General features: G+C 52.7%; 1 protein-coding gene across 1 annotated transcript in view; it reads right to left on the reverse strand.

The window, feature by feature from the left end:
• Positions 1–317: 317 nt before the first annotated feature.
• Positions 318–21,719, reverse strand: part of PTPRB (protein tyrosine phosphatase receptor type B) — an 86,120-nt gene continuing 64,718 nt past the window's right edge. Inside the window, exons 21-34 of the mRNA XM_054178314.1 lie at positions 19,775–20,018; positions 17,515–17,621; positions 16,950–17,049; positions 15,531–15,614; positions 15,391–15,408; positions 15,196–15,277; positions 14,195–14,285; positions 12,054–12,130; positions 10,395–10,529; positions 9,189–9,311; positions 8,868–9,031; positions 5,874–6,009; positions 2,389–2,509; positions 318–365 (exon numbers count right to left, since the gene is read on the reverse strand). Of these exons, the coding sequence (XP_054034289.1) occupies positions 343–365; positions 2,389–2,509; positions 5,874–6,009; positions 8,868–9,031; positions 9,189–9,311; positions 10,395–10,529; positions 12,054–12,130; positions 14,195–14,285; positions 15,196–15,277; positions 15,391–15,408; positions 15,531–15,614; positions 16,950–17,049; positions 17,515–17,621; positions 19,775–20,018 (1,505 nt within the window). The 3' untranslated portion in view covers positions 318–342. The remainder of the gene's footprint in view (positions 366–2,388; positions 2,510–5,873; positions 6,010–8,867; positions 9,032–9,188; positions 9,312–10,394; positions 10,530–12,053; positions 12,131–14,194; positions 14,286–15,195; positions 15,278–15,390; positions 15,409–15,530; positions 15,615–16,949; positions 17,050–17,514; positions 17,622–19,774; positions 20,019–21,719) is intronic.

Below are 21,719 nucleotides of genomic sequence, written 5' to 3' on the forward strand. Positions count from 1 at the left end.
ATAATAATAATAATTAATAATAATAATAATAGTATCATTGGAAGCTTCATATTAATATAAACCATATAAGGGGGGGAAAAAATACATATTTACATGCTGCCAAAATACAATTATATACATTAATATCCATTACACTTAAATTAGAGATCCTCTTTAAAAAAACAAAAGGCCAAAAAAAAAACAAACCTCATCACCAGACCAATAAATTATAACAACAGTCTCAAAACAGAAAGGTCTGGCACCTTTCTAGTGCAGGAAATACAGACACCAACCAAAAGGACCCCAACCCACCCCCCCAGGTTAACAAATGTGGTCACAAAAGCAGGTGGCTGCAAACATTCTTTAGTGCCTTGAATAAACAGCATCTGAAAAGAAGGAAAACTGGAGATTAGGGACACCCAAACCAAACCAGGAGGCTTCATCCTGGTGCCATGGCCAGAGGCACTGAGTGCAGCCTCAGCAGGTTTGCTGAGGACACCAAGCTGTGTGGTGCAGCTGACAGCTGGAGGGAAGGATCCATCCAGAGGGACCTGGGCAGGCTGCAGAGCTGAGCCCAGGACAACCTCAGGAGGTTCAACAAGACCAAGGGCAAGGTCCTGCAGCTGGGGCAGGGCAATCCCAAGCACTGATATAGGCTGGGCAGGGACTGGCTGGAGAGCAGCCCTGAAGAAAAGGACTTGGGGGTGCTGGGGGAGGAGAAGCTCAACAGGAGCCAGCAGTGAGCACTTGCAGCCCAGAGAGCCAAGCAGAGCCTGGGCTGCAGCAAGAGAAGTGTGGCCAGCAGGGCCAGGGAGGGGATTCTGCCCCTCTGCTCCACTCTGCTGAGATCACAGCTGGAGCTCTGGGGCCAGTTCTGGAGCCTCTGTGCCAGGAAGGATCTGGAGGTGCTGGAAGGTGTCCAGAGGAGGGCCACGAGGATGAGCAGAGGGCTGAAACTTATAGCTTATAAGCTGGGCTTATAGCTAATGGACAGCAGACAGGCTAGGAAAAGGAGCCTACAAGGATGGAGAGCTGGGGGAGAAAGAAGACAGCACAACCCCAGACACATGTGTTATCCACTCCAGGCAGATGGGAAGTCTCCTAAGGCAGCCTACAATGATCAACAGCAAATGAAGGTGATTCAGGACAGAAACAGAAGCAGAAGAGCCCAGGGAGCCCAGTCAGCAGCCTCAGTGTGCTTGGATAGTGTAAGCACTGGTGAGGAAGCTAATATCACAACAGGGAGGAGGTTCAGTTCCCCAACAGCACAGGAATCATGACATGTAAGACAGGGACAGCAGGAAGGTTAAGGCAGGAGCAGGAAGGTAAGGCAGGATAAGGAAGGTAAGGCAGAACAGGAAGGGAAGGCAGGAGCAGGAAGGGAAGGCTGGAGCAGGAAGGGAAGGCAGGATAAGGAAGGTAAGGCAGAACAGGAAGGTAAGGCAGGAGCAGGAAGGGAAGGCTGGAGCAGGAAGGGAAGGCAGGAGCAGGAAGGGAAGGCAGGAGCAGGAAGGGAAGGCAGGAGCAGGAAGGGAAGGCAGGAGCAGGAAGGGAAGGGTGGAGCAGGAAGGGAAGGCAGGAGCAGGAAGGGAAGGCAGGAGCAGGAAGGGAAGGGTGGAGCAGGAAGGGAAGGCAGGAGCAGGAAGGGAAGGCAGGAGCAGGAAGGGAAGGGTGGAGCAGGAAGGGAAGGGTGGAGCAGGAAGGGAAGGCAGGAGCAGGAAGGGAAGGGTGGAGCAGGAAGGGAAGGCTGGAGCAGGAAGGGAAGGCAGGAGCAGGAAGGGAAGGGTGGAGCAGGAAGGGAAGGGTGGAGCAGGAAGGGAAGGCAGGAGCAGGAAGGGAAGGGTGGAGCAGGAAGGGAAGGGTGGAGCAGGAAGGGAAGGGTGGAGCAGGAAGGGAAGGATGGAGCAGGAAGGGAAGGCAGGAGCAGGAAGGGAAGGGTGGAGCAGGAAGGGAAGGCAGGAGCAGGAAGGGAAGGGTGGAGCAGGAAGGGAAGGGTGGAGCAGGAAGGGAAGGGTGGAGCAGGAAGATAAGGCAGGAGCAGGAAGGTAAGGCTGGAGCAGGAAGGTAAGGCTGGAGCAGGAAGGTTAAGGCAGGAGCAGGAAGGGAAGGCAGGAGCAGGAAGGGAAGGCAGGAGCAGGAAGGGAAGGCAGGAACAGGAAGGGAAGGCAGGAGCAGGAAGGGAAGGCAGGAGCAGGAAGGGAAGGCAGGAGCAGGAAGGGAAGGCAGGAGCAGGAAGTGATATTCTGATGACTACTAACGGAGGAGATAAAGATGCAGTTCCAAGAGTGACAAAGGAGTGAAGAAATGAAGGTGCAGGAAAGAGAACACTGGTGGTAGGGAGAGTGCAGGTCCCCTCCCCAGCTGGACTGCCAGTGGGCAGCAGCACCAGAAGCCTTTCCCAGCACTCACCTCTGTGATACTCTGGATTCACATTTTCATAGATGGGGAACAAGGGATTTTCCTGCTCACTGCGCAGCGTCCTGGCCCTTAAGACGTCTCTCACACACTGGTGCAGGTACACATACTGGCACTGCAAAAGAATCCCTGTGCAGTCACTCTGGGAGATGCTCTAACTTCATCCTCTGGGCTGTCAAAACCCATTGCAGGCTAACTCCCTGTGGCAGTTCAGGCTGGGTGCCTCCTGCTCCTGCCACATAAGTTACATCTCTGGTGTCCTCAGTGTCCAACCCAGTAGGTGGACACAGGCAACAGCCTGTTTCATACCCATAATATCCTGTGCCCTACAAACCCATCTGCAAAGTCCTTCTCTGCCTCTTTCTTCCCTCTCTGCTCCCATGGGAGATGCTCCCTATCAGGTAATGCTGGGGGAGTGTCTCAAGGCCTCTTAGGTCTGTCTGGGCCTAATGCCAGGAGGAGAAGGGGTTGGGGCAGTCTCAGCCCTGGCCAGCCTGAGACCAGCCTAGCAGTGTGGGGGGAAGAAAGAGCCCTGGGGGGTTTGGGTGCACCCTCAGGTGGGCAGAAGGGAAGTGCTGGGAGGCTTTTGGGTGTGCTGTAAGGGGCTCTGTATGCTTTGGGATTCTTTTGTCCCTGTGCTTTGCAGCTTCTGTAAAACACTAATTGCTTTCTCCATTTAAGCTTTCCATCACTTCTGCAATCCCTCTGTGTGATGAGTGTCATTCTTCTGCCCCTCTCAGGGGCAAGAGAGGATCTGCCTGGCCTCAAACCAGGGCACTGACACAAGATCAGGCCTGGTGCAAAGAATGAAAATACACTTCTAGAACTAAGGCTCCTTCTGCCCTTAGCAATGCAGCAAAGCTTTGTGATCCCCTGTTCCTGGAAGTGCTGCTAGTTAAACATAAATGGACACCATGTGTTTCATTTCACAATCACAGGCTCACAGGATGTTAGGGGTTGGAAAGGACCTCTGGAGAGCTTCCAGTCCAACCCCCTGCCAGAGCAGGAGCATAGAATCCAGCACAGGTCACACAGGAACACTTCCAGACAGGGCTGGGAAGGCTCCAGAGAAGGAGACTCCACAACCTCTCTGGGCAGCCTGCTCCAGGGCTGTGGGACCCTCACAGTGGAGAAGTTCCTCCTCATGTTGAGGTGGAACTCGCTGTGCTGTAGCTTTTCTTCCCCCTCTCCACATCTCCTTCACTTACAGGATGTGCATAGGACTACTTCACAGTTCACTGCTCATAGCAAACTTTGAACCATCACAAAACTCCAGGATGAGAGATTGCATTGCTTGTGCTCCAAGTTGCCTGGCTGCAAAGGAGTTATGAAACCATTTACAGAGGCAACTGACAGCTCAGACTGGCAAGGCCTGCTGAGAACACAGCTGCTCAGTGACTGTGTGCTGACACAGCTTCGTGGTCAAGCTACAGGCATGCTCAGGTGGGGTGAGTACATGTGAGCTGTCTCCATCTGGAAGGGACCTCAAGGCTCAGCCAGTCCCAACCCCCCTGCCATGGGCAGGGACACCTCACACTGCAGCAGGTTGCTCACAGCCACATCCAGCCTGGCTGCAAACACCTCCAGGGATGAGGCTTCCACCACCTCCCTGGGCAGCCTGTGCCAGGCTCTCACCACCCTCATGGGGAACAACTTCTTCCTCACAGCCAATCTCAATCTCCCCATTTCTAGTTTTGCTCCATCCCCCCCAGTCCTATCACTCCCTGACAGCCTCAAAAGTCCCTCCCCAGCTTTCTTGTAGCCCCCTGCAGATACTGGAAGGCCACAGTGAGGTCTCCTGGGAGGCTTCTCCTCTCCAGCCTGCACAACCCCAGCTCCCTCAGTCTGTCCTCACAGCAGAGCAGCTCCAGCCCTCTGCTCCTCCTCGTGGCCCTTCTCTGGACACCTGCCAGCACCTCCAGATCCTTCCTGGCACAGAGGCTCCAGAACTGGCCCCAGAGCTCCAGCTTTGGTCTCAGCAGAGTGGAGCAGAGGGGCAGAATCCCCTCCCTGGCCCTGCTGGCCACACTTCTCTTGCTGCAGCCCAGGCTCTGCTTGGCTCTCTGGGCTGCAAGTGCTCACTGCTGGCTCCTGTTGAGCTTCTCAAACCCCAGCACCTCGAGGTCCTTTTCTTGAGGGCTGCTCTCAAGCCAGTCCCTGTCCACCCTGTATCAGTGCTTGGCATTGCCCTGACCCAGCTGCAGGACCTTGTGGTGGGCTGAAGTTTCCCCCCAGCATTAACCAGCACAGACCTTTAGCTGCTCTAAGCCTGATGTGATTTCCCTGGCAGTTTTGAAAGCACAGGAAGAAATCCCCAGCATTGTCTGCACCTCCAGAATAAATGGCCATGCTGGTTGTCAGGAGAATGCTGATGGCCTTCCCCATGCCATTAATGAAATTGTCACAGCAGCTCAATAAAGAAAACTGAACTGCAAAGCCACAAGGTCACAGTGCTTAGAGCTTTAAAATTATGTGCATCTCATTTCCTCTGCTCTTCATTCCTTCCCCTTATTGTGTTGACCTCTCTGTCTGGTTTAGGCTTGTCTTCCATCCCTGAAGGACCTACCTCTACTCAAAGCTCATTTACTGGACACTGCACTAAGTTAACAATGTGCTGTTAATCATCTGCTGCAGAGCAGTGGCTGGGGTGACTGTGGGGCAGTGCCAGTAAGAGCAATCCTTGGGAAGCACAGCTACTTCTTATGGCTTGGACTGGCTGCTGTGGCCAAGAAGGCCAATGGGATCCTGGGGGGCATTCAGAGGAGTGTGTCCAGCAGATCCTCCTTCCTCTCTAACTCTGCCCAGGTGAGGCCAGGCCTGGAATATTGCATCCAGCTCTGGGCTCCTCAGTTCAGGAGGGACAGGGATCTGCTGGAGAGAGCCCAAGGGAGGGCTCCAAGGATGCTGAAGGGACTGCAGCACTGCCTGGGGAGGAGAGGCTGAGAGCCCTGGGGCTGCTTAGTCTGGAGAGGAGAAGACTGAGAGGGGATTTAACAAATGTCTATAAATACCTGAGGGCTGAGGGTCAAGAGGTAGGGGACAGGCTCTGTTCAGTTGCACCCTTTGATAGGTCAAGGGGCTGGATATAAATTACAACACAAGAGGTTCCACCTCAACATGAGGAAGAACTTCTTGACTGTGAGGGTCCCAGAGCGCTGGAGCAGGCTGCCCAGAGAGGCTGTGGAGTCTCCTTCTCTGGGGACTTTCTAAACCCAGCTGGATGTGTTCCTGTGTGCCCTGTGCTGGATTCTATGCTCCTGCTCTGGCAGGGGGTTGGACTGGAAGATCTCCAGAGGTCCCTTCCAACCCCTAGCCTCCTATGAGCCTGTGACCCTGTGAATTCTCACAGAGCTAAACTATAGCCACATAATGTTTCACAGCAGACCGACTGCAAAGTGCTTTGAAAGCCTTTAAGATGAGAGATTGGCTGCTACATACTGCAGCTGGTGCTGCTGTGCTGCAGGCTCTGCAGCCCTCACCTCTGTCTGCACCATGTGAACCCGGTGAAGCCTGAGGTCATGCACTGCTGCATAGATGTCCACAGTGTCCTTGGAGTCCAGCTGCTGCAGGATGCGGTCCAGGGCGATGAATGTGCCAGTCCTGCCAACACCAGCACTGCAAAACAGGACAGCCCAGCAGAGCTTAAAGCAGATGGATCAAAGCATTCACAATCTTCTCAGAATCATAGCATCAATAAGGTTGGAAAAGATCTCAGAGCTCATCAAGTCCAACCTGTCACCCAACACCTCCTGACAACTAAGCCATGGCTTCAAGTGCCACATCCAGTCCCTTTCTGAACACCTCCAGGGCTGGGGACTCCACCACCTCCCTGGGCAGCACATCCCAATGGCCAATCTCTCCTGCTGGGAAGAACTTTCTCCTCACCTCCAGCCTAATCTTCCCCTGACACAGCTTGAGACTGTGTCCTCTTGTTCTGGTGCTGTGATGTTCATGTGATGCTTCAGTAAAGTTCAGACCTCCAGAGTGAGCTCATTGCTCAAATGGCAGCTCTGGGATTTTATAGCCACTTCATAGTGGCCAATGGCCTCCTGGCCTGCATCAGGAACAGTGTGGCCAGCAGGAGCAGGGAAGTCATTCTGCCCTGTGCTCAGCACTGGTCAGGCCACACCTTGAGTCCTGTGTCCAGTTCTGGGCTCCTCAATTTAAGAAAGATGTTGAGCTGCTGGAAGGTGTCCAGAGAAGGGCAACAAAGCTGGGGAGGGGTCTGGAGCACAGCCCTGTGAGGAGAGGCTGAGGGAGCTGGGGTTGCTTAGCCTGCAGAAGAGGAGGCTCAGGGGAGACCTTCTTGCTCTCTGCAACTCCCTGAAGGGAGGTTGTAGCCAGGTGGGGGTTGGTCTCTTCTCCCAGGCAAGCAGCACCAGAACAAGAGGACACAGTCTCAAGCTGTGCCAGGGGAGGTTTAGTCTGGAGGTGAGGAGAAAGTTCTTCCCAGCAAGAGAGATTGGCCCTTGGGATGTGGTGCCCAGGGAGGTGGTGGAGTCCCCATCCCTAGAAGTGTTTTAAAAGAGGCTGGATGAATCATAGAATCATAGAATCAACAAGGTTGGAAGAGACCTCAAGGATCATCAAGTCCAAGCTGTCACCCAAGACCTCATGGCTACTAAACCATGGCACCAAGTGCCACATTGAAGCCTTTCTTGAACACCTCCAGGGATGGGGACTCCACCACCTCCCTGGGCAGCACATCCCAATGGCTAAACTCTCTCTGTGAAGAGCTTTCTCCTCACCTCCAGCCTAAACTTCCCCTGGTGCAGTTTGAGTGCCATGCCACTTAGTGCCATGGTTCAGCTGATGAGATGGTGTTGGGTGATAGGTTGGACTGGAAGTTCTCATAGATCTTTTCCAACCTGGTTAATTCTGTGCTCCTGTGATAGAACAGAGTAGAATTAACCAGGCTGGAAAAGCCCTCTGAGATCATCCAGTCCAACCTATCACCCAACCCCATCTCATCACCTAAACCATGGCACCAAGCACCCCATCCAGTCTTTGTATAGGAAGGAGGAAAGGATAGTGATGGCAGAGGCATATCTGCTGCTGCCTGCACTGCTTCCTGCTTTGGATTAATTCAGGTATCAAGATGCATCAAGATTCTCTCCAGGGCTGAGTCAGTGCTCTGTAGATGTGTGCAATGTGCATCCTGAGGCAGCCCCACAGCTGTCAGATGGCACACCACCACAAGAACATTAGAAGGCAGCAGCAAAAGGGAGTCTCAGTAAGAATGGGGAAGGATGGATCTGCTAAGCTAGTCTCCACATCCACATGCAGTCAGATTCAGCCTGGGTGAGTGTTACCTTTGCAGAACACCCCTGTGTGGCTCAGATGTCTGGCCACAAAAGCAGCACAAGGGCAGTTTAAGAATGCAAAGTCTCACAAGCAAAGGCAGCTGCAGCTTCAGTGCACTTCTGTGGTCCCACAGAGGTAGAGTGGATCCCTGACAATTGCTTTCAGGCCCTCTCCAGGGTGAGGTTGTGAGTGAGTGCATGTGCCTCTGGACTACTGCTCTGCAGTATCTGCAGGCTTAAGCCCAGGAGGGACTCATAGATTGGATCCATGGCCAACATTAATGGGATGAGCTTCAACAAGGCCAAGGGCCATGTCCTGCACTGGGGTCACAACGACCCCAAGCAATACTACAGGCCTGGGGCAGTGTGGCTGGAAAGCTGCTGGCAGAAAGGGACCTGGGGGTGCTCACGGACAAGCAGCTGAAGAGGAGCCAGCAGTGTGCCCAGGGGGCCAAGAAAGCCAAAGGCCTCCTGGCTGGGGTCAGCAATGCTGTGTCCAGCAGCAGCAGGGAGGGGATTGTCCCCTGGCACTCAGCTCTGGGCAGGCCACACCTCCAGTGCTGGGTCCAGTTTGGGGCACCTCAGGACAAGAGAGATGTGGAGGTGCTGGAGCCAGGGCAGAGGAGGGCAAGGAAGCTGGGAAGGGCCTGGAGAAGAAATCTGATGGAGAGCTACTGAAGGAGCTGGGGATGGTTAGTGGGAAAGAGAGGAGGCTGAGGGGAGACCTCCTGGCTCTCTACAGCTCCCTGCAAGGAGGCTGTGGAGAGGTTGGTGCTGGTCTCTGCTCCCAGGTCATTAGTGACAGAAGAAGAGGGAATGGCCTCAAGCTGCCCCTGGGGAGGTTCAGACTGGACATCAGGAAAGCTTTTTTTCAGGCAAGAGTGGTGAGGGCTTGGAATGTGCTGGGCAGGGAGGTGGTGGAGTCCCCAAGCCTGGCTGTGTTTGCAGGGGGTTTGGCTGTGGTGCTTGGGGCTGTGGTTTAGGGGTGAGCCTTGCAGAGCAGGGCTCTGGGTTGGCCTTGGTGATCCTGAGGCTCTTTCCCAACCTGAATGCTTCTGTGATCAGCTATCTCTTGGGTTCTGGGCTGCCCTAATGGCGATGAACCCCTGGGACCTTCCCAAGGGCACGCACAAAGGATCCGTGCCGCTGATCTTTAGCTGCCATCCATACCTGCAGTGCACTATGGTTGGTCCTGTGTCTGGGGTCCTGTTGATATAGTCCCTTACAGTTCTGACAAACTGGATGAGGGACTGGGTGGTCTCTGGCACCCCATGGTCTGGCCAGACAGTGTAGTGGAAGTGTCGAATGAGCCTCGCTGAGTCGAGCTGCTCTTCCTGTTGGAATACCGAAGCGTGGGTCAGCAGGACCAACACAAGAGGCATCTTCAGGGCAGATGCTACAGCTGTCACCCCAGAGGAGCTGCAGCAGAACTGCTCCTAATTTAGCCTTGCCAATTAACAGTAATAAAAGGAAGAGAGCACAGGAACATACACTGCAGATTTTAAACTCTCGGATGGTCCATTCCGGGAGCACCGACTCGGAGAGCATCTCCACAATCAGGTCCCCATAGTACAGGGAGTCCTGGTCAAGGGGCCAGTAGTGGTCACACTTCACCTGCAGGGACACAGGAACAGACAGACTCAGTGTCAGTAACAGCTGCAAGTAAAGCCTCCATCCAGCCACAGCAGAAGCAGACCTCAGACCTCCTGTGCAAGCAGATTGTGGCAGTTCCAGGCTGGTGCCTTGGAAATTTCCCACAGGGCCTGAGTAGAAAGGGGTAGAATGTAAATAAATTACCACTGGATGGAAAAGGAATACAATGCCAAGCTCTAAATGATCTCATGGGTCTGATAACCAACATAAAGGTGGTTGTATAAACTATTTTGCTCTCTTTTTTGGCTCTCTGCTCTAGCAGGTACCAGCTGGTAGCTTTTGCTTGGCTGTTGCTGACCTTGGCTGCGTTTCTTTGCTGTGGCTAAGTACTGGAGAGAGTCCAAGGGAGGGCTACCAGGATGCTGAAGGGACTGCAGCACTGCCTGGGGAGGAGAGGCTGAGAGGAGAGGAGAGGAGAGGATAGGATAGGATAGGATAGGATAGGATAGGATAGGATAGGATAGGATAGGATAGGATAGGAGAATAGAATGGAATGGAATGGAATGGAATGGAATGGAATGGAATGGAATGGAATGGAATGGAATGGAATGGAATGGAATGGAATGAACCAGGTTGGAAAAGACCTTTGAGAGCCCTGGGGCTGTTTAATCTGGAGAAGACTGAGAGGGGATCTGATCAATGTCTGTAAATATCTAAGGGCTGGGGGTCAGGAAGGAAGGGACAGGGACAGCCTCTGCTCACTGTGCCCTGGGATAGGACAATGGGCAATGGATGTCAGCTCCAGCACAGGAGGTTCCATCTCAGCATGAGGAAGAACTTTACTGTAAGGGTGCCAGAGCCCTGGAGCAGGCTGCCCAGAGAGGTTGTGGAGTCTCCTGCTCTGAAGCCTTTCCAGCCCTGTCTGGATGTGTTCCTGTGTGACCTGTGCTGGATTCCATGGTCCTGCTCTGGCAGGGGGTGGACTGGAAGATCTCCTGAGGTCCCTTCCAAGCTGTGATCTCCACGAGTTTGGCCTTTGGTATAAATGCAGTGCAAATAAAAAGCATCAAGAGTCATTAACAAGAAAGCAGAGTCACTGCTTACCCTGCCCTTCTCCACACACTGGGTTACCATGACAACATTATGGACATTCTGCTCCCATGCCATCTTCCAGAACTCATCTTTGGTGCCAGGCAAAGGGCCCTGAGTCGCTATGTATTCCCTGCGGAAATTATTGCCCTGCAGGTGAAGAGAACTTGATTAGTATCCAGAAAGGCAGGAAAAACATCTCCTCAGCAACTGATCCAGGCTGGGCAGGGACTGGCTGGAGAGCAGCCCTCAAGAAAAGGACCTGGAGGTGCTGGGGGGAGGAGAAGCTGAACAGGAGCCAGCAGTGAGCACTTGCAGCCCAGAGAGCCAAGCAGAGCCTGGGCTGCAGCAAGAGAAGTGTGGCCAGCAGGGCCAGGGAGGGGATTCTGCCCCTCTGCTCCACTCTGCTGAGACCACAGCTGCAGCTCTGGGGCCAGTTCTGGAGCCTCTGTTCCAGGAAGGATCTGGAGGTGCTGGAAGGTGTCCAGAGAAGGGCCATGAGGATGAGCAGAGGGCTGGAGCTGCTCTGCTGTGAGGACAGACTGAGGGAGTTGGGGTTGTGCAGGCTGGAGAGGAGAAGGCTCTGAGGAAACATTATTGTGGCCTTCCAGGATCTGAAGGAGGCTACAAGAAAGCTGGGGAGGGACTTTTGAGGCTGTCAGGGAGGGATAGGACTGGGGGGGCATGGAGCAAAACTAGAAATGGGTAGATTGAGATTGGCTGTTAGGAAGAAGTTGTTCCCCATGAGGGTGGTGAGAGCCTGGCACAGGTTGCCCAGGGAGGTGGTGGAAGCCTCATCCCTGGAGGTTTTGAAGGCCAGGCTGGATCTGGCTCTGGGCAACCTGCTGCAGTGTGAGGTGTCCCTGCCCATGGCAGGGGGGTTGGAACTGGCTGAGCCTTGAGGTCCCTTCCAAGCCTATGACTCTATGAAAGAGCCATGGGATGGTAGCCAGGGCTCTGCAGCAACAATGCCCTTGCTGGGACAAGAGCTTTAGAGCTAAGTTGTTGCCTTGGACCTGGGAGCTGCAGGCTGGTTGGAGCAAGGGGAAGGAAGAGGCTGCTGCAGTGTATCTAAATACTGTTCCTATTGTGGCAGCCAAAGCTTCTCATTGTTCCATTGTGTTCAACACAGCCTCAGGCAATTGGGGATCGACCAGGGCTGGGGTTTTTTGGTTTATTTACTGTTTTAACAAAACTAGCTGAGTTTTGGCTTGGTATCTGGCTTGCCTAAGCCACTGCCTCTGTCAATCAGAACTCTCTGGCAAAGGGCATTATTTTAATCCCAGCCAGTTTCACTACCCTGCAAGGTGCCAGCACTGTCAGGATGAGCTCCAGCTCCACGGTGAGGATGCCACCTGCAGTGGTTGTGGACACTGCATAAAAGCAGTGACCTTTAAAACCGTGTCCTTGGCCAATTAGACCTCTTATCTTACATAACTGCAGCCATCCACGGCAGTGTCCTTAAGTGCTGGGTAAATCACTCACACTTAACTTACTGGCAGTCAGACACAGCCTTTCAACACACCCACGAAATGAGTCCTAAGACTTTTAGCTGGAGTGAATAAATGAAGGGGGAGTGGAGCCTTAATCATCCAGCTTTATACTCCAGCTTTAGAGGAAGGGCAAATTGCCACTGGAGGGAGGACTTTAAAATACCACCCCTGAGTCACTTACTGGGATGTAGCTTGCATTAATGTAGTCTGAGCAAGGGTCATCATCCACATTGGAGAGCTTCACTCTTGATGTATCATCTAGAAAGGAATTGATGACAAGAGGTTTATGGCTGGCTCTTGATTTTCAGTGCCTCTCCCCTTTACAGGAATGCATTTGCTAAAGGGCTGGCAGCATCACCACACAGATTTTATGTGGAGGGCTAAAGTAGATGGCTAACAGTTTCTATTTGTACTGTCTCTTCCATCTGTAAGTGCTCTGGAGTCTTCCAAAGACTAGGATATGGGCAGGTGAGAAGAAAGCAGTGCACAGCCCAAAGCTCCTCTGCTGAGTTGCATAAGAGTTCTTATGCCAGCAAAAGAGTCCCAACAGCATCCTCCTGGGATCCTGCCAGCAGTGTGCTGCACTGGAGAGCAGAACAGCACTGCCCCAGAAAGAGCACTGGTGCTCCAGTGGGCAGCAGGGATTTCAAGCTAACACCTGCATCAAGATATGTGTGCAGCAAGCAAAGTGTGGCCAGGAGGGCTGGGGAGGTTCTGCTCCCCCTCTGCTCTGCCCTGCTGAGACCACTCCTGCAATCCTGGGTCCAGTGCTGGGCTCCCCAGTTGAAGAGAGACAGAGACCTGCTGGAGAGAGGCCAAGGGAGAGCCAGGAGGATGCTTAGGGGACTTGAGCATCTCCCCTGGGAAGAGAGACTGAGAGCCCTGGGGCTGTTGAGTCTGGAGAAGAGAAGGCTGAGAGGGATCTGATCAATGTCTCTCAATAGCTGAGGGCTGGGGGTCAAGTGGAGGGGGCCAAGCTCTTGTGGGTGGTGCACAGCAATAAGCCAAGGAGCAATGGAGACAAACTTGACCAGAGAAGGTTTCAGCTCAACATGAGGAGAAACTTCTTTGCAGTGAGGGTGAGAGAGCCCTGGAGCAGGCTGCCCAGAGAGGTTGTGGAGTCTCCTTCTCTGGAGCCTTCCCAGCCCTGTCTGGATGTGTTCCTGTGTGACCTGTCCTGGATTCTATGGTCCTAATCTGGCAGGGGGTTGGACTGGAAGCTCTGCAGAGGTCCTTTCCAACCCCTAACACCCTGTGAACCTGTGATCCTTACCATGCAGAACCACTGTAGCTCCACATTGCTGTATCCTCTAAAGAATAAAGACCTGGCAAGGCTGTCAAAAAGCCCCAAATGGAAGACCCTCTGCATGTAAACAACCTCCCTGTGCCCAGGTGGCCAAGAAGGCCAAGGGCATCCTGGCCTGCATCAGGAACAGTGTGGCCAGCAGGAGCAGGGAGGTCATTCTGCCCTGTGCTCAGCACTGGTTAGGCTACACCTTGAGTCCTGTGTCCAGTTCTGGGCTCTTCAACTTAAGAAGGACACTTGAGAGACTTGAAGGTGTCCAGAGAAGGGCAAAAAGGCTGGGGGGGCTGTGGAGCACAGCCCTGTGAGGAGAGGCTGAGGGAGCTGGGGTTGCTTAGCCTGCAGAAGAGGAGGCTCAGGGGAGACCTTCTTGCTCTCTCCAACTCCCTGAAGGGAGGTTGGAGCCAGGTGGGGGTTGGTCTCTTCTCCCAGGCAACCAGCACCAGAACAAGAGGACACAGTCTCAAGCTGTGCCAGGGGAGGTTTAGGCTGGAGGTGAGGAGAAAGTTCTTGCCAGCAAGAGAGATTGGCCATGGGAATGTGCTGCCCAGGGAGGTGGTGGAGTCACCATCTCTGGAGGTGTTCAAAAAGGGACTGGGTGTGGCACTTTGAGCCATGGTTTAGTTAGTCAGGAGGTGCTGGGTGACAGGTTGGACTTGATGATCTCTGAGGTCTTTTCCAACCTTATTGATTCTATGATTCTGCTCCCCTTGTGATCAGCAGTGACTGAATGCCCCTAATAGCTGCAGCTTTTCCTCTCCAGACTGAATCCTAGCCATTGCCCCTCCAGTGTGAAATGAAATTACTGATGTGTGGGAAGCCATCCAGGGCCATGCATCATCTGCCTCCCAGCACCAGAACCTGAGCTAGCAGAGGTATTTCATCTCTGACAGGAAGGAGGGAGGGGATTGGCTGCACTCTTTTCCACTAGGCTTGCTGGGAAAGGTTAAAAAGTTCAAAAAAAGAGTGACAAATAGGTGGTGTGAAGCAGTGCTGCCACAGCCAGAGCCAGCACTCACAGGGCAATATGTTATTGTATCGATTCTTCCCTCTGTTCTCTGGCAGAAGTGCTATGTCACACGTCTGGTTTCGACCCACATCTTTCAAGTCCTGGAAAAAACAGAGGGAAAAGGGCATGAGGACACAGGGAGACACAGTGCTGTCACCTCTCAAAGGTCATGGGCACAGAACGGGGTGGGCTGGGGAAAAAAAACCCCAAAGTGAAATGAAATAGCTAATGATGGAGGTTTAAGGCAAGCACAAGGCTTGCAGGTGCTTTCCACAGTCATCAGAGAGATGGGCCACACAAATAGGCCACACTAATGAGCTGCCTCCTGACCTCAGCCAGAGAGGCAGCAGGCAGAGCCTGCCAGTCAGAAGAGGCTATGCCAAATGAAGAGCTGCTTCTGCACCAGGACAAGAGCACTGGAGAGAGTCCAAGGGAGGGCTACAAGGATGCTGAAGGGACTGCAGCACTGCCTGGGGAGGAGAGGCTGAGAGCCCTGGGGCTGTTTAGTCTGGGGAGGAGAAAACTGAGAGAGGATCTAATAAATGCTTCTGAGAGCTGGGGATCAGGATGGGGAGGACAGGCTCTGCTCAGTTGCACCCTGGGATAGGACAAGGGGCAATGGATATGAACTCCAGCACAGGAGGTTCCATCTCAACATGAGGAGGAACTTCTTCACTGTTGGGGTGCCAGAGCCCTGGAGCAGGCTGCCCAGAGAGGTTGTGGAGTCTCCTTCTCTGGAGCCTTTGCAGCCCTGTCTGGATGTGTTCCTGTGTGACCTGTGCTGGATTCTATGCTCCTGCTCTGGCAGGGGGTTGGACTGGAAGCTCTCCAGAGGTCCTTTACAACCCCTAACATCCTTTGAGCCTGTGAAGTGGAGCTCAGGTGAGACTCTCAAACTTATCTGAATTGGTGTGAATAAGACAAAGAGCTGCAGGCCTTTCTCATGCACTAACCCCTCCACTCAGGCAGCCCACCCCTGCCTGCAGCCCTCTGCCTTGCTTAGGATCCCACCTCATACTCCTTGGACAGGAGGTAGTTGGAATCTGCTTGCAGCTTGGTGAAGTGTGCTTCAAAATGAGTGACTTTGATGGGACTGCAACATTCAACAGGAGGAAGAAAAGCACAGGATGAGTCAGAGTCAGAACCTGGACAAGTTGGCTATCAAGAAACCTTTGGTAAGGTCTGCATTTGTTGTTTCTGTTTTACCTGGATGTTTTCCGGTTCCTAGAGAGAGTTTTGAAAGGAAAAGAAAAAGAGAAAGAGAAAATCACTTGATCAGATGGGGCAGTTCATCCATGAGCCCAGCTTAAAACACTGCTCTTAAAAGACAAAGCTTTTGGTGTTACCCTTTCTGCCCCAAGTTCAGATGCACTGCCAGCGGCCTGTCCCTGCGGATGCTCAGCCTTGCCGTAGGTCTCTCGTGGCCACTGCTGGAAGGGAAGAGAGGAAAATGCTCTGGTTTGCAATCACAGAATCAGCCAGGCTGGAAAAGACCTCAGAGATCATCAAGTCCAACCTATTGCCTAATACCTAACACCTCCTGACAACTAAACCATGGCTCCAAGTGCCACATCCAATCCCTTTTTGAACACCTCCAGGGATGGGGACTCCACCACCTCCCTGGGCAGCACATCCCAATGGCCAATCTCTCTTGCTGGGAAGAACTTTCTCCTCACCTCCAGCCTAAACCTCCCCTGGCACAGCTTGAGACTGTGTCCTCTTGTTCTGGTGCTGCTTGCCTGGGAGAAGAGACCAACCCCCACCTGGCTACAACCTCCCTTCAGGGAGTTGGAGAGAGCAAGAAGGTCTCCCCTGAGCCTCCTCTTCCCCAGGCTAAGCAACCCCAGCTCCCTCAGCTGGTGATGTTCTGGTGATAGGAAGAGCTGCCATAACATAACTCATGTTGGGGAAACAGAAGGAATTTTTCAAAGTCTGTTTTGATTTGTGGCTCTGGCCATGAAGAACAGACTGTGAGAAGCTGGACAGGAGCAGGCAGTGTGAGCTTGCAGCACAGAAGGCAAATCACATCCTGGGCTGCATCCAAAGAAGTGTTGCCAGCAGATCCACAGAGGTGATTCTGCCACTGTGCTCTGCTCTGGAGAGACCTCACCTGGAGCACTGTGTGCAGGTCTGGAACCCTCAATATAGGAAAGACATGGACCTGATGGAGCAGGTCCAGAGGAGAGACATGAAGATGCTCAGGGGTTTGGAGCAGCTCTGCTACAAGGAGAGGCTGAGGGAGCTGGGGGTGTTCAGCCTGGAGAAGAAGAGGCTCCAAGGTGACCTAATAGCAGCCTGGCAGTACCTGAAGGGGGCTACAAGAAGGATGGAGAGAGACTGCTTGCAAAGGCCTGCAGGGACAGGACCAGGGGCAATGGCTTCAAACTAGAGCAGAGCAGATTTAGATTGGATGTTAGGAACAAGTTCTGCACCATGAGGGCGGTGGAACACTGGAAGAGGTTGCCCAGGGAGGTGGTTGGGGCCCCATCCCTGGAGATATTCAAGGTGAGGTTTGATAGGGCCCTGGGCAGCCTGATCTCATTGGGGATGTCCCTGCTGACTGGGGGGAGGTCAGACTGGGTGACCTTCCAACCCTGACAATCCTGTCATTCCAAGATTAGTTCTACAATTAGTGTGTACAGAGCCATGGATATTTCTGCTGACTACTTCAGTGCACTCCTCCAACTTTACAGCTGAGCTGTAAATAAATTAACATCATTTGACCTGACTTCAATAAGAGAGCCTGAGGAAGGGACTCAACTTACCTCACTTTCTGTCTGCAGACAAATAAGGCAGTAACAGCCACTAACATCACAATCAGGAACAAGCCAGCACTCACACCTTCAATAACTCCAAAGAGAGGCTCTAGAAACAGAAGAGTGGGGAAATGCATGAACAACCAAAGAAACCACAAACTGCAGGGGATATTATACTACAAAGCTAAATAAATGGTTCACTCCAAGGCATTGAAACATGTAGTTAAAACCTGGCCCTGCTTTTCTGTCCATACTTACTTTGCAAACATTTCCTGTCACCCCCAGCTACAGCAAAAGCAAGCACAGCCTCACTCTGGGGGAGTTTGCTTCCCTTGCATTGGGAAAGCTTTCTTGGGGACAGCTGCCCTGAGCCTTCACCTTTTCCTCTACCGTCAGCAGCTCCACCAAGCAGCCCTCTGGATTTTCAAACTAAGGCTGGGCAAAGCCATGGCTCCAGCCCTGTTTTGGAGCAGCCTTCAGGCACAACAATCTTGGTTTTGCTGCAGACTTTGCAACTAGTTCCAGATACCAGAGCCTTCAGAGGCACAAGATACAACCACGTGCTGGAACTAACCTGCCTCCGTCGTGATGGGTAAGGAGAAGAAGGTGTCGGCAAAGAGCGGTTTAGGGAGCTCCTTTGGGTCCTCACTGAAGAGCTGGGTAAAAGCTCTGATGCTGATCCTAGAAAAACAACCCAGTACCATTATAGGGAGAGCTCAGCAGATGTTCAGCAGCAACAGCAGAAAAGTAAGAACTCATTTGCTCCTTAGAGAGAAGGAAAGCTTTCTGCTGACAGGCTCAGAGCCCTGGAGCAGGCTGCCCAGAGAGGTTGTGGAGTCTCCTTCTCTGGAGCCTTTCCAGCCCTGTCTGGATGTGCTCCTGTGTGACCTGTGCTGGGTTCTATGGTCCTGCTCTGGCAGGGGGTTGGGATGGAAGATCTTCAGAGGTCTCTTCCAACCCCTAACATCCACACACGTGGCACTTGGTGCCATGGTCTAGTAGCCATCAGATCTTGGGTGACAGGTTGGACTTGATGATCTTTGAGATCTTTTCCAACCTTGTTGACTCTATGATTCTATGATCCTGTGAGCCTGTGACCACAGACACTTCTTACTGAAGGCTGGGACAGCTGGGAAAGCTCAGCCAGTAGAGGTGAAGGGCTCTGAGGTACCCAGGCAGAGGTGACAGATGGGGGTCTGGCTGCTGGCACACACAGCCTGATCATGCCTGAGAGCAGGACCAACAGAGGATGCAGCAAGGAGGGGACTCAGAAATGCTTGTCATTGGTCACAGGTAGCACCTTAAAGAGGTGCTTACGTGAAGGATGGAGAGAGGCTGTTTGCAAAGGCCTGCAGGGACAGGACCAGGGGCAATGGCTTCAAACTAGAGCAGTGCAGATTGAGATTGGATGTTAGGAACAAGTTCTTTACCATGAGGGTGGTGGAACATTGGAACAGGTTGCCCAGGGAGGTAGCTGAGGCTCCTTCCCTGGAGATATTCAAGGTGAGGCTGGACAGGGCTCTGGGCAACCTGATCTAGTTGGGGATGTCCCTGCTGACTTCAGGGAGGTTGGGCTGGATGACCTTTGGAGATCCCTTCTGGCCTGGACTGTTCTATGATTCTCTGTTCTCCCTTCCCATGGCTGAGTGGAGTATACTAAAGGAGAAATGCCACAGTCCTCTTGGTTCTCCTGGAAACTTGGGCATTCCCCTGACTGAATCTCTGCAAAACCTGCCCCAATGAGAGCAGGCTGTGGTAGGGCAGCAGTCACTTGGTGACTCTGGAGCATGGGGATGGAGATGCAGGTTGAGACAGCCTCCAAGTTCTTCTACCTTGTTCCAAAGCACTGGTGTGGGGTAAAGGTGCCAAAGAGACAGAGTGAAGCATCCTTGCCTTCTCCTGTTAAGCACTCTTCTGACTTGGAGTCTTTTCAAAGAAAGGTTTAGCAGCTATAGGACAGCTTCTTACCAAGCTGAGGGAAACAGACAAACCTGTTCCCAGCACAGCACTTAGTGCAGAATTGATCATGTAAATCCCACACTAGTGAAGGCCTGGTTCCTATCTGTGGGACAGGGGCATGGATACAGCTTTTATAAATCCACAGCCAAACCCCAAGAACATTGTACAACCCAGTTACACATCCACAGGAGCTTAAGGGAGGCAGACTGAGGGAGTTGGGGCTGTTCAGTCTGGAGAAGAGAAGGCTCCAAGGAGACTTCATTGTGGCCTTCCAGTATCTGAGACCACAGATGGAGCCCTGTGTCCAGTTCTGGAGCCTCTGTTACAGGAAGGATCTGGAGGTGCTGGAAGGTGTCCAGAGAAGGGCCACGAGGATGAGCAGAGGGCTGGAGCTGCTCTGCTGTGAGGACAGACTAAGGGAGATGGGGTTGTGCACTCTGGAGAAGAGAAGGCTCCAAGGAGACCTAATTGTGGCCTTCCAGTATCTGAAGGGGGCTACAAGAAAGCTGGGGAGGGACTTTTGAGGGTGTCAGGGAGGGATAGGACTGGGGGGATGGAGTAAAACTAGAAATGGGTAGAGTCAGATTGGATGTTAGGAAGAAGTTGTTCCCCATGAGGGTGGTGAGAGCCTGGCACAGGTTGCCCAGGGAGGTGGTGGCAGCCTCATCCCTGGAGGTGTTTGCAGCCAGGCTGGATGTGGCTGTGAGCAACCTGCTGTAGTGTGAGGTGTCCCTGCCCATGGCAGGGGGCTTGGACCTGGCTGCTCCTTGAGGTCCCTTCCAACCCTGACAATTCTGTGATTCTAAGTGTGTCAGGCAGCCAGACAGCACCAGGCCTAACAGTGTGACAGAGCACAGCTCCAACAGGGCTCTAACCTGTAGGCAGTCCGAGGCTTTAGAGGTCCATCACAGAATCTTTGCTGCTCCGGATCACACCGTCCTCCCAGGTTGTCCATTTCTCCTCCCAGGTTAATGTCAAAGCTTTTATAGTCCCTGTCAGGGCTCTCAGTACATCTGCTGGCAAAATAGTTTGTCTGGTAGATGCGCACAGAGTCGTTGTGCTTGTACTCCAGGTAGGAAGGCAATGGGTGCTGCTCATCAGGCTTTGGTCCTTCACTACCTACAGCAGAGAAAGGCAGAAGGTTTGCACAGCACAGCCCATAATGTGATGCAGCTTACAGGCTCCAGCTGTTGACACACCTTACTCTTACCCAGCTTTCCAGCATGTTTTGGGAAGCTGCACAGGATCCTTGCTGAATGCAGAGCTACAGTGGTACCTTGTTTCTGCTACCAACCTTGCTCAAAACTGAACAGCAGCCAGCAGTGTGCCCAGGGGGCCACGAAAGCCAAAGGCCTCCTGGCTGGGGTCAGCAATGCTGTGTCCAGCAGCAGCAGGGAGGGGATTGTCCCCTGGCACTCAGCTCTGGGCAGGCCACACCTCCAGTGCTGGGTCCAGTTTGGGGCACCTCAGGACAAGAGAGATGTGGAGGTGCTGGAGCCAGGGCAGAGGAGGGCAAGGAAGCTGGGAAGGGCCTGGAGAAGAAATCTGATGGGGAGCAACTGAAGGAGCTGGGGATGGTTAGTGGGAAAGAGAGGGGGCTGAGGGAAGACCTCCTGGCTCTCTACATGGCTTTCTCAAAGAGCTTTCCAGCCTGCACAAACATGGCAGAGCAGACAGGGGAAACATTATCTCTGCCTTTTTTTTTCCTCTTTCCTAAGGGCTGATGGACAAAGAGATTAAGAAACGTTGTCAGGGGTCACAAAAGTCTTCAAAATTAAAAGGAGTGTCTTTAAAAATAACAGAAGCTTTTACAAATCAAACAAGTATTTACAAATAGGAGTCTCTGCAGTTGTAAGGCTCTGAAAATAAAAGAAGCCTTTGAAAAGTCTTTAAAAATGAGAGAAGCCTTTGAAAATAAAATGAAAGCCTTTCCAAATGAAATAAGTCTTTAAAAATTAGTCTCTAAAACGAAGAAGTCTTTAAGAAGAGCCTGGATGAGGCACTCGGTGCCATGGTGGAGTTGCTGAGATGGTGCTGGGTGATAGGTTGGACTTAGGATGATCTCCAAGGGTCTTGCCCAGCCTGGTTAATTCAGTATTCTGTGCACATATCCTGGCATGCCAGTAAATGAAGGCACTTCTGAGAACAAGGTATAGCTGTTGGGCCATCAATGTGTTCTGCCACATCTAGGTCAGCTGCACAGGGAGCTTTACATGCATGCTCCAAGGGCAATTTCTGTTCTGTTTCACAGCGCTGCCTGCAAAGTCATTTTCTACAGTAAACAAACACCCCCTGGGGGATGCTTCCTTTGCCCTCTCAGCAAGGCCAACTGAGGCCCCCCAAATGAGTTGCCACCCAGCATTTCAACTGCCTTTTGAGACTTGTGCACACACACCAAGGCAGTTTATTCTGTGTCTGCTGCCAATGGCATCCAACATAAGTCTGCCACTGGGGAGATTCTCTGAACGCATGTGGTGGGTTGAAAATTGCCCCCCTCCAACACTACTTTGCCAGCCCAGCCCAGCTGGAAGCCAGTCACAGAATCAATAAGGTTGGAAAAGACCTCAGAGATCATCAAGTCCAACCTCTCACCCAACACCTCCTGACAACTAAACCATGGCTCCAAGTGCCACATCCAGTCCCCTCTTGAACACCTCCAGGGATGGGGACTCCACCACCTCCCTGGGCAGCACATCCCAAGGGCCAATCTCTCTTGCTGGGAAGAACTTTCTCCTCACCTCCAGCCTAAACTTCCCCTGGCACAACTTGAGACTGTGTCCTCTTGTTCTGGTGCTGCTTGCCTGGGAGAAGAGACCAACC

This window comes from Dryobates pubescens, chromosome Z (assembly GCF_014839835.1).
Source record: "Dryobates pubescens isolate bDryPub1 chromosome Z, bDryPub1.pri, whole genome shotgun sequence".
NCBI classification, from domain to species: domain Eukaryota; kingdom Metazoa; phylum Chordata; class Aves; order Piciformes; family Picidae; genus Dryobates; species Dryobates pubescens.